The following is a 12,907-nucleotide window of genomic DNA, read 5'->3' as shown; positions in this document are numbered from 1 at the left end:
CTTTTGGAATCTTTATGTTGAATAAAGATTCCATTGATGGGTCCCATGCTCAGGTGATGGCGGTAATTTGCAGAGAGAAGAGAAGAGGTGAGAGAAAAAAGATTAGAAAAATAGAGAGATATTGTGTTAACGTTTTTTCAATTGTTAGATTACTTTTTTGCCACGTGTCATTCATCAAAATAAAAAAGGAAAAAATCGGGAGTGTTTCAAACGGGAGGGGAGCCGGACCCATTTCGAAATTATAGGCTCGGGCATAAATAATAATGTTTGCATTGGACTTTCCTTTCACAGTGGGATCCACATTCTGAAGTGTGATATAATTTCTAACCCAAAAGATAAGTCCTTGGCCCAGTCAGGACAACTTCTTTCATCAATCATTATCATATTTGTCCAATAGAGTGCGGTTTGTAGATGCAACTTCTGTCCACTTCAATTTGTATGAAAGTTAGCTTTTAAATATTTTAAAAACTCAATTATTGAGTCTCCACTTATCTATATGAATTCTATTGAAACACTACAACCACTAATAATATGAAATAAGCAATATAATAAACTATCAATATAAAAAATTCCCAACATCAACAAAGCTTCAAAAGAAAGTAGAATCCTTTTTTTTTTAATGCAACACACAGAATGTAGAATCATATACAATAAACTAGGCCAAAAGAGTAATTCTTGTGCACATTGGCCACCAAGAATTTTTGGTGTGGCACAAGAATTTTTCAGGCCAAAAACAATTGAATCCTACTCTGTCGGCCTAATCAGAATGGCAATGAATCCAATATTTTGGGTAAGACCCGTACCACAACAATATCTACAACTTTGCACAATTAGTTCATGGGGTGAATTGTGAGTGAAAAAATTATAAATCTACTATTTTTTTTTTTCCATTACTCACGACTCACCTGACAAAAATGGTGAAAATTGTACTTTTTGAATTCTTATTATCCATAAAGCACCTGGCAATTCAAAGCAGAGAAGTCACGAAAAGCCTCAGGACCATCCACTATTTCCCACTCTACCTTGAAATCTCCATTTCCAGCTTCACCCACTTTCCCTATAGCGACCTTTAATCCAAATGACACCACGTAAATTTTCCCATCCACACCATTCACAGCCAAGGGCTTATTCATTTCCCCACGCGGGAACTTTTGCCCACCCACGTACCGCCACGTGTCACATTCAGGATCGTACACCTTCAATGGACAATCTCCATACTCTGATATCACAAACAGCCTATCACCCAAAACAACACTCAGTCCTGTCCACCCCTCCTTCATCGCTTGACTTGAGTCTTGCCACGTGTCACAATCAGGGTCGTACACCCCACCTCTCGGCGAAAATCTAACCGGCCACGTCCACCCTTCCGTAACGTACATCTTGTTACCGACCACAGCAGAATCGTACCTTTTCAAGCACGTGTCCATATTAGCTACCGGAGTCCACGTGTCAGCTTCTGGGTCATAAGATTCAACGGCTGTGATCGCCCTAGTTGAGCTGGTCCCACCTCCACCAACGGTTATGATCTTCCCATTAACACTCCCAGCTGCGAAACACGATCGTGGGGTTAGCATGGGAGACAAAACCGACCATTGATTGGTTGATGAACGGTACATGATCGTGCTCTGTGTGGAACTCTCCGTATCTGATCCCACCCCACCCAAAACAAAGAGCTTCCCCTGACGTGGCAGTGAGACACACACAAAGCCCGGAGGGCACTCTGGCATCGGAGGCAAGACAAACCAACGGCCGGACCTGGGGTCAAGAGCTTGCCACTGAATCCTGGCCGTTGATTTGTGAAATGCAGAAACGAATACGTAAGGCAAAGAGAGTGAGAGAGCATTTTTGGTGACAAGAAAATTTGGGTCGGTGATGACCCTTTTCCATGAGGAAGAAACTGAACGTACCAAAGGTTGTTCTGGGTATGGAACACGAAGAAGACAGAGCTCGACGATGTGGTCTGGTAATCCTAGGATCAACGGCACAGAATTCTTGTCAGCTTCTTCGGAATCTTTGGTTTCTAGCTTCGATGAAGACCTCGGAATTGTCATTCTTCAAACTGAAGTTTGACAAGGAATAATAAAAAAAAAAAAAACTACTTTATGGTTGCTGAACCTGAAAGTTTTAGAATTCGGAACTTGTAAAAAAAGGATGGTATTGAGTTGCAGAGAAGTATTTTTGTTGTGCTAAATATATAGCCGAAAAAAGCCACAGAGTCAAAGATATAGAGAGGGAGAGAGATAATGATGACGTGCGATGATTTTAGTGCTTTTCTGCCTACTGTCATTTTTTTTTTTTGAGGAAATACTGTCAATTTTTTTTTTTTAGTGGTGTGTTAATGTGTTCAGTATTTTTACTTAGGATAAAAAAATAATCGTTATAGTCACCAAAAAAAATATATATATATATATATATAACGTATACTAACCTTATCATATCACACAAGCTTCATGCGTGTAGTGAGCATTTTTTTAGATAGTTTTTATTTTTAATAGAAACTTAGGGTTTTTTTTTATATAATTTAAGAACAGGGGGTATTTTTTATATAAACATGGGGTTGTTTTTTTTTTTTATAAACATGGGGTAGTTTTGGTTGGGTAGACGTGGGTAGTGGGAAGTTTTATAAAACAGGGGTAAACATGGGTAGGTTTTTGTTTTTAATTTTTGTCAATTTACAATTTTAACCTCATTTTTATATTTTAGAAATAATGATAAGTTAATTAAACTTAATATAAGTAAGGCTTATGACCAAGTAGAATGGGTATTTTGGGTGAAGGCAATAAAACATTTGGGCTTCCCGGAAAAGTTGGTCTCCCTTATCACATCTTGTATGAGTATAGTTTCCTATTTTGTGCACCTTAATAGTCAACCTGTGGGTCACATCAAGCCAAGCAGGGGGCTTAGACAGGGCGACCCTTTATCACTTTATTTGTCTCTTCTTTGTGCCATGGGTTTGCAAGGACTTATTAAAAACGCTGAAAATAATGGTGACATCAGAGGAGTATCTATTTGTAGAAATGGCTCACGAGTCTCCCATTTATTTTTTGCAGATGACAGTGTACTCTTTTGTCGAGCTACGGTGGAGGAATGTCAGAGGGTCATCGATTTACTCTCAGTCTACAAAAAAGGTTCAGGGTAGAAAATAAATAGAGAGAAAACAAACATTTTCTTCAGTGCCAACACTTAACATTACACGCAAACCCAAATTCAACAACTTCTAGGAGTGCCAGCTATTCGCAAGTATGAAAAATATCTGGGATTGCCAGTATTGGTAGGGCGTGCCAAAAAGCAAAGCTTTGTCTATATTAAAGAAAGAATGTTGACGAAATTACAAGGATGGAAGGAGAAGCTTCTCTCACAAGCAGGTAGAGAGGTGTTGATCAAAGTAGTTATTTAGGAGATTCCTACCTATACTATGAGCTATTTCAAGCTCTCTAAAGGCTTGATGAAGGACTTGGAAACTCTCATAAGAAAATTTTGGTGGGGGTACAACGGGGAGAATAAAAAAGTGCATTGGGTGAAGTGGGATAGGTTGTGTGAAGATAAGAAGGGAGGGTTAGGCTTTAAAGACATTGAAAAATTCAATCATTCTTTGTTGGCAAGGCAAGTGTGGCACATGATTAATAATCTGGATTCTCTATGCCATAGAGTTTTCAAAGCACGTTTTTTTCTTGATTGTTCAATCCTTGAAGCTAAAGATTCCGCCATGGGGTCTTATGCATGGAAGAGCATTTTAGGTGCTAGAGATGTGATTCAGAAAGGGATTTTTTGGAGGATTGGGAATGGGCATTCTGTCAAGATAAGGGAGGACAAGTGGTTGCTAGTCAAAGCCAACAGAATAGTCATCTCGCCCATCCCTACGGTTGCTCTAGGAACCAAAGTGAGTTCTATTATCACTTCTGACCTAGGAGTGTGGAATTCTAATATGGTAAACCATCTTTTTCTACCCCATAAAGCCTCGGCTATTTGTGGCATGTCCCTAAGCACTAGACTTCCTCTTGATCGAATCATATGGGGGCTCACTCCATCAGGTATGTTTACAACCAAGAGTGCCTACAAGCTTCTTGTTTCTTGTAATATTACTAACAATGCAGGTACCTCATCACTGGAGATTCAAAGGCAGTTTTGGAGACGATTGTGGCAGCTTAGAGTGCCAAATAAAATCAAGCACTTCGCTTGGCGTGTGTGCAATGATTCCCTCCCAACAATGGCCAACCTTCATCATAGACACATCTCCACAATTGAGACCTGCAATGCATGCTAAACCCAACCCGAAGATACCCTACAAGCCCTATGGTTATGCACGAAGCTGGACCCGGTCTAGAGCTCACTATCCTGGTTCCTTCACTATGCCAATGCCTATCCGCCAAGTTTCCAAGATCTCCTTGACAAATTCATGCAATTCAGGGATGACTACAAGTCTGAGATCTTCATCATCATTACCTAGATGCTGTGGAATCGTCGTAATGCCTCGCAATTCAACTTACCAATCTAGCCCCTCAATAGAATCTGCTTTCTAGCTAGAAGCTACCTGCAGGAGTTCCTCGACTCCCTGGACCCGACACTAATTGCCATTGTCTCTCCTCTCTCCCAGCAATGGCCCCCACCTGATATTCACAAGTTCAAAGCCAATTTCGACGTGGTCTTCCAGTCTTGTAACCAAGCAGGACCAGGAGTCATCATTCAAGACTAGCGTAGGGAGGCTATCGGTGCATTATCCATGCTATTTCCCGTAGCCCAGACAATGGTGGAGTTAGAAGCCCTTGCTTGTCGACGAGCGGTGCAGATTGCAATGGAACCAAGTCTTCAAGAAGTTACTTTCGAAGGCGACTCAGCTCAGGTGATCCAAGCCATTTCACAAGACAACTCTGAGCATTCGTCTTATGGTCACATTATTGAGGATATTCGCTCCTAAGTTGCTGCTCTTCATTTTTCGAACTTTATCTTTAATACTAGGCACTGTAATATTGTGGCAGATGTGCTAGCAAAACAAGCCAAGAACAATAGGGAGCCTCAGTTCTGGTTAGATAACCTTCCTGTGGACATTGTCCCTCTTGAATCTTTTGACATTCACTGATGGTTGCTTCTTTTGAATAAAAGCCCAAGCTATTGATAGTCTAGTTTCTCAAAAAAAAATCCTAGTCTTTTTTATATAAATCATTGAATTATCACACTTATTATATGTTTACTAGTGTGTAATCTTGTGCATACGGGTATATTTAAAACCAATCACAATCACACACACACACACACACACACACACACATATATATATCTGTGTGTGTATGTATGTATATATGATTTTAAATTAAACTTGGTGTAAGAATTACAACTTACAAAATTTTTAAACCATGAATTTCTAAAATATGTAATGGTTTCTCATTATATATATATATATATATTAGAATTTGATTGGATCTAGATTTTTCAGTTTTTGCACCCTAATTCACTTGCCACAAAAATTAAAAAATTAGATGGGACACATGGCAAAAAATTGAACTTCATTTAAAATTCAATTTATAATCTAATTGAATTTAGACTCTTTGATTTTTGCTTCTTATATTTTACTTGACACATAAATTTAAAAATTAGATGAGACACATGACTCAAAATTAGACTCCAATTTATAATTTAATTAGATTTCTCTCAACTTTGGCTATATATGTATGTGTGTATATATATATATATATATGATTTAGAATCTAATTGAATCTAGACTCTTCGGTTTTTGTACCTAATAATTCACTTGCTACAAAAATTAAAAAATTAGATGGAACACATGACATAAAATTGAACTTCAATTAAAATTCAATTTAGAATCTAATTGAATTTAGATTCTTTGATTTTTGCACCTAATAATTCACTTGACAATTGACACACAAATTTAAAAATTAGATGGGACACATGACGCAAAATTAGAAATGATTTAAAGTCAAATTGGATGTAGACTCTTCAGTTTTTCTACCCAATAATTCACTTGCTACAAAAATTAAAAATTTAGATGGGACACATGGCACAAAATTGAATTTCAATTAAAATTTAATTTAAAACCTAATTGAAATTAGACTATTTGATTTTTCTACCTAATAATTCGCTTGACACATAAATTTAAAAATTATACGAGACATATGGCACAAAATTAGACATGATTTATAATCTAATTGGATTCAGACTCTTCGGTTTTTGCACCCAATAATTCACTTGCCATAAAAATTAGAAAATTAGATGGGACACATAGCACAAAATTGAACTTTAATTAAAATTCAATTTAGAATCTAATTGAATTTAGACTTTTTGATTTTTGCATCTAATAATTCACTTGACACAAATTTAAAAATTAGATAAGACATGTAGCGTAAAATTAGACTCCAATTTAAAATTTAATTAAATTTTCTTTCAGTTTTAGCTATATATATATATATATATATTATATGACTAACTTATTTAACTTTTTACTAAAAGTTAAATAAATAAATGGATTGATGATTTACTTAAAGTACTGTAGTCTGTAGCAAAAAGAGAGCTAAAAATCTAATCGCAAGCGTACACGTGTCCATCAAAATATTTCCCTCTAAGCCTTCTATTATAAAAAACAGAATACATGAACACAAATCCGAAAAACAGAGACCAAGAATCATCTGAAGAGGGTTGAGTTGATCTCTTCCGAAAAAGTATGAGTTGAGTTGATCTTTCCAGAGAAAGGATTAGTTGAGTTGATCTTTTCTGATAAAGGATTTGTTGAGTTTATATCTGATTAAGCGCAATAATACTAGAACGATATATATATATAAACATTGGTGAATCTACGGGAAAATCGTCTGAAGTATATATTTTAAACAGATGTGGACTAATTATGATTACTGTTAAGATACGCAGATCGTATTGTATTGTATTTTTTTTTTTTGGGAGTGTTTTACTTTTGTGTACCAATTTTTTGGTTTGCTGGAAAAAAAATTCATTTGACAAACATATTGGTAATATTTAATCTTATATCTTATTAATTTTTTAGATAAGCAATCTTGTCTTATTAATTTAATACTGTATTTGAGTTGTGGTCTCACCTAATTACCTCACGTTCTAGTTGTACGTGATCTGTTATTAGAAGATTTCCCCCCCTGAAGATCATATACCAACCTCTTATAAGAAAATAAGTGTTTCACGTTTGGATTGACGTTTTATTTATTTATTAAAAATGAGTAAATTTGTTTGTAGATAAAGCAACTGAATAGCAAAATAGGGGTTTAACTTTTATCCATAAGCAAAGGATAAATTAGGAACTTTATCACTTAACTAAGGATAAATAAGTTCAAAGAAATAGGGTAACTCAAGAGTAAAATAAGGATTTCTTTATATCTATTATGTTTATTATTAATGACAATAGACTAAAAATAGATTAGAAAATTACAAGAAATTCAAAATTAGAATGAAACCAGGAAATCAATTTGAGATAAAAAAATAAAAATTAGTCCAAAACAATCATGTTGAACCACAGCACTGTCACTCTATTTAAGAAGATCCAAGCCCTTTACTATTAGCAAAAGTCATATACCAGTGCAATAAATTTTCTATTTGATTTGTCCCCTATAGAAGACAATAACCCGATTGAATGATAGTATAACTTAATCTAATCACCAAATAAAACACTTTTCTTTGTACAAATAAAAATCTCCAAATATAACTTATAAAATTATATATAAACTCATTTGGTGTAACTTTGAATATTGTAAGCGTGCACAAGGGATTTTTTATAAGACCTACTCAAAATTAAAAAATTATAAACTATTTATTTACATAAATATTATGTGATATAATTGTTATGATGTTGAGATTCTAAGATTAGAATTAGAATGCGTGTAATAACTCCATGTTAACAAATTGAACTATTGCATCTTTTCATTTACCAACCCACTTTAATCCAAATAAATAGCATAATTATAAGCAAATTTACCCATAATTTATTAATCGTATATAATATATTAAACTGAAAGCTCAATCAGAAATTCAAATTAGAGTTTAATTGTACTCCAATTTTATACAAAGTATCATTCTTATTGTCCTATAATTTGATATCAAGTATCTTTGAATTTCATGTTAATTGTGAAGCGTCATTCAATTACAATCTTTAATGACCATAACTTATTAAAATGATTGATTGTGAATAATATACAACACTGTCATATAATCTCATCATTTTTTTCTTCACTATTCATTGACAACTACGTCGTAGTTGTGACACAAAAGTTATATCCTAGACTTTCTTTTCAACTATAATCAAAATCATGTATCTAAGTCAAGAGCCTTGTAAAGTTGTAATTTACTTTGTTAACATATTTTAACATTTTTAATTAAAACATCTAGAATTTAGATCTCTCTTTCCCGACATAACTATTAAATTGTAAACTTATTGTCTGTTTCATAGAAATATAATAGCTCTACAGCACCGATATATTATCACTCCTGTCTACAATCAGTAAGAAAAGGCGGAAAATCATCCAACCAAATCTTCATGTCAGAACATTTGAAATCATAAGCGGCTAAGACTTTTGCAACTAACAGTTTATAATAATGTTATTAAATTGTTGCTGAAGTTAGTTAAAATTAAGCTACCCTCTCAAATTATATTAAAAGTATAATTTAAGATATATATATATATATATATCATTGTGGAATAAAAAGATACAAAGAAGGGAATATAGATTTTGTGACGCTTCAATTTGATTGATTTGTGTGATGTGTGTTGGTATGTGATTAGTCTCATATCAAGCATATACTAGGTTGAACTGGGCTTTATTAGCAACTATAAGGAGTCTTATTTGTAATTAATCATTTTGAGGTATAACGCAGATGTAATTAACGCTTTTCCTTGGGTTGTTACATATGGTATCAGAGCCAGCCCAGTAACTCCATGTGGGCTCAAGAGACTACCCTACAAAGTGGGCCTTAATGAGAACGTTAGGGATTTAAGTGGGGGAAATTGTGATGAGTCTTAATTGTGATTAGTCATTTTAAGATATAGCGCAGATGTGACTAGTACTTTTCCTTACAAGGAGGGTTACAGACCATAACAAAATTTAAGTCATGAGTTGTAAACTGTAATTCGTCATAATGTTTATGATTAATATCTTTGAAAATAACATTTTACTTTAATTAATTTTAAGAGAATGAAATAAATTCTTCTTAATTTTAACTTTTTTTTTAATAAACAGTAATACTTATTAGAACACACAAGAAAAAAATAATAGTATTTTAAATTGGGTTTATAATACATTACATAACTATAGTACAACTACAAAATGGCATAACCTTTGTAGTTGTACACTGGGATTATAAATAACGGATACTAGACACATACAACCAATGTAGGACAAACATCCCTATTTTTTTTTTTTTGAGTAAACAGTAATACTTATTAGAACACATACGAAAATAATAATAGTGTTTTAAATCGGATTTATAATACATTACATAAACAGAGTACAACTACAAAAGGGCATAACCTTTGTAGTTGTAGACTAGGGTTATAAACAGTGAACACTAGACACACACAACCAATGTAGGACAAACATCTCTATTCTTAATTTTAACTTGGTTTACCACATTTTACAATATGCATTGAAATACATTGATATAAAAGATTAACATTTTATAATATGTCCTTATTATTATTATTTTCATTTTTTCACGTTAATATGATATTCCCCGGTTTTTCATTTATATATGGTGGTATGCATGAAAAAATCACATCTACACCCAAAAAAAACCAATTAACATGAGAAGGATTAAATTTAGTTTTTTAGGTTTTCTTAAGGGATTTGTAGGGTTTTGTTCAAAACTAACTTAAATCCTGTGATGCATGGCGTGAGACTCACTATATCAAGGCATGTAACAAATTATTGAAGGGGTAAATACTAGATGGAAGAAATTTTGGAAGGGGTTGGGTTCCTTAGGGGTGGTTGGATGAGAAAAAATGTTAGGAAAATTCTATATAAATGAGAATAAATTTTAGTAAACACATCGGAAACAAAACCGCATAAGAACACAGATTTACATGGGGATGAGGAGAGAGAAAGCGTGATCACCTGGTCTTCATACAATGATGTTACTACGAACTTTGAGCTTTTAAACTTTATTTTAATAAAAGAAAATGCTAAAGTTAAGAATTGCCTGTTTATAGTCTTCTAGTTTAGGTTGTTCAAAACCAACCAGATCATATGTGTTCGCCTAGTTGGATTAACTCCTAGAAGTCTTTTTCAAGTCTTTGGTTTCCTGGTTGGAATGATTGATTTTTTTTTTTTTTGAGTAAAAGGTAAGTAAGGTTGGATTGATTATATGTGGTTGGTTGATTCTTAGTTTTCTATTAATGATATAATTAGTATCAAAATTATTGTCAAAATGAGTCATGATAGATTTCTAGGTATTCTCTATCGCCATTTTGGCATGTTCAAAACTCCCAAATTTCTCACCTGTTTAACATTAAACTAAACCAATCAAAATGAATAATGACAAAAAATGAAAAAACCCAATCAAATTATTTTGCTGTCCAAGGGGTCAATTTGGAGTTGGAAATTGGTGTTTCTTTTTGGGGGTAGTTGGAATGTTGGATATAAAGTGGTGAAGCTACAACATAGCTCAATTATATGAATTGAGAGGTGGAGAAGTTAAAGCCAAAATCATGCGTATTAAAATGCTTATGATTTTGACCTTTCAACTACCTGTCATTAAGATGGGGTCCTATAGAGTATGGATCAATCAAACACAAAATTAGGACGTCCACTCTCATTTTTGTTTTTAGAATTTAGGTATGTTGAGAATCGAGGCCCCCACCTCCTTCCCTTTTAAGACGGTGTGTACGGTCTTTTGCATTGTGTACATGTATCATGGTTTGATCTATATATATGTATTGTCAGTTAGACCCAAGTTTTTTTTTTTTTTTTTTGGGGAAGAATTGAGTCTACGACCTTTTTTTTTTTTGGTGGAGGAAACAATGAAATGATGTAATGAGTAGGTAAAACAGTTTACTAGTTGTATGGTTTGGAATAACTCTCCCCTAGCATTCTCATCAAAGGTGGATAAAATGCTAAAAGCTATTTTTAGCAACAAAACCACTAAAAGAGCTCCTATATTAATGGTGCTAAATTTTAAATTTTTTAGCACTTTGTTACAGTAGGATTTTATTACTAACACCTTACTGTAGCAAGTTGCTACTCATTTTTTATTACTCTCTCCGTCCCACTTTTTTTGTCCTATTTAAAAAGTCAAACTTTTTAAGAGAACATTATTTGTTGTCTTGTCTACCTTTTAAAAATGTATAAGTTTCTAAAACTACCTTTAAAAAAATTAATCAAAAAATTGAATTAGTAAATTAATAGGGGTATAATAAGAACATTAGTAAATTAATGACTTTTATTTTTAGAAACAGAACAATATTTTGAGACATTTCAAAATGGAATAGAGGACAAAAAAGTGGAAGAAAGTATTTTTTATTCCCCTTCTCTCTCTCCTCTCAGATCTCACTCTCAACTCTCTCTCTCAAAAAGAATAAATAAATGATAAATAAATGATATTTTAATGAAGTGGTAAAAAAAAGAAGTTTTGATATTAGGTGTATTGTAAAGTGACGTGTTAAATGTTATAAAGTAGATTTTTTAGGTGCTAAATGCTAAAATTTTTAAAACTCTTGATGAGGATGCTCATCATTATTGTTATATATATATTTTATAGGAACACCTCTTCCTTTATTAAAGTTCGATAAAACATAAATATGTAACTATAATAAAACATAAATCATGTTCATAATATAGATAGAAGAGGAGTAAACACAGATTGAGATCTGGGCAATAACAATACATTTTGAATTGTTCAAATCAAAAGTAGAAAGATTAACTTTTGATATAAACCATTGGGTTAAGAAAGTTAAAAAAAGTACAAAAGTTAGAGAGTTAAAAAAAAAAGTTAGAAATTCTAAAAAAGTGTGTGAGAGAGATTGTATTATTGCACCGGATTTCATGCGAGTAAACACTATAATATAGAATATTGTAGTCTCAACTGGGTTTTATAAACACTTAGAAGTTCAATAAATTATGTAAAATGGATAAAAATAAGAAAAGTGTTACGTCTATAGTATTTTCACAACAAATTATAAATAATAAGTTATCGGTTTTAATTTGAACTCATTATTAAAATTATTTTTTTGCTTATTTAGTAACAACCTACAATAATACAATTTATAATTTGTTATAAAAATATTATAAATGTAACATTTTACTTAAAAAAAAAAAGAACGGATGAAATGAATCGTTACCAACTTCGAGAAGTAACCTGCTCACAAAGTAGCATTTCAAAGTGTATGATTGGGTCTATCCAAAAAAAGAAAAGAAAAAAAAAGTCAATATTCGGGAGCTAAACTGTAGGCCGGTTCGCCTGTAGTTATTGCTGCTTTGGTCATAGGCATTAGGCGGTAGACAAGGCTAGTTTCCAAACATGGCTGAATTCTTCTTACTCGTAAGAAAGTTTCTTCTCTTTGAGAAATAGTCTCAATTATCAAAGGCATTAAACAGTTTGAGGTGTTTCTACTTTCTACTCTCTAATATATAAATCAGCCAATGCAGATGTTGACTGTCTACAATTGTGATTGGGTTGATTTGCACCGCAAACTCACGGTCTATCTAGTTCACACTTATCTAAGGATGACCTTCTTGATTCACCTTTCACGTAAGAGGAAAAGTCACCGACTAAAATTGAAACGGACAATGTTTTAATCCTTGTATAATTACCAAACAAAATCAACATGGACTATCAATTATTAGAGAAGGTCATTCCACTTAATCGAAGAGCAACACACGTCCTGATTCTCAAAAAAAAAAAGAGAGCAACACACGTCCTTAATTCATAACACAAAAAGATTTCG

At 33.2% G+C, this 12,907-nt stretch overlaps 1 protein-coding gene across 1 annotated transcript; it reads right to left on the bottom strand.

Moving 5' to 3' along the window:
* Positions 1–588: 588 nt before the first annotated feature.
* On the bottom strand, positions 589–2,207 carry LOC112000110 (F-box protein AFR). Its single transcript, XM_024032221.2, has one exon. It carries the CDS (start codon positions 2,049–2,051, stop codon positions 945–947), a length of 1,107 nt encoding a protein of 368 aa, XP_023887989.2. The 5' UTR covers positions 2,052–2,207; the 3' UTR covers positions 589–944.
* Positions 2,208–12,907: the final 10,700 nt, after the last annotated feature.

The sequence above is a fragment of the Quercus suber genome, unplaced genomic scaffold (assembly GCF_002906115.3).
Source record: "Quercus suber isolate HL8 unplaced genomic scaffold, Cork oak 2.0 scaffold_448, whole genome shotgun sequence".
In the NCBI taxonomy this organism is placed as follows: domain Eukaryota; kingdom Viridiplantae; phylum Streptophyta; class Magnoliopsida; order Fagales; family Fagaceae; genus Quercus; species Quercus suber.
Note: the sequence above shows the minus strand (reverse complement) of the source record. Positions and strands in the feature narration are given on the sequence as shown.

Coding starts and splice junctions, on each gene's coding strand:
- LOC112000110 (XM_024032221.2), bottom strand. CDS start 2,051: ATGACAATTCCGAGGTCTTCATCGAAGCTAGAAACCAAAGATTCCGAA.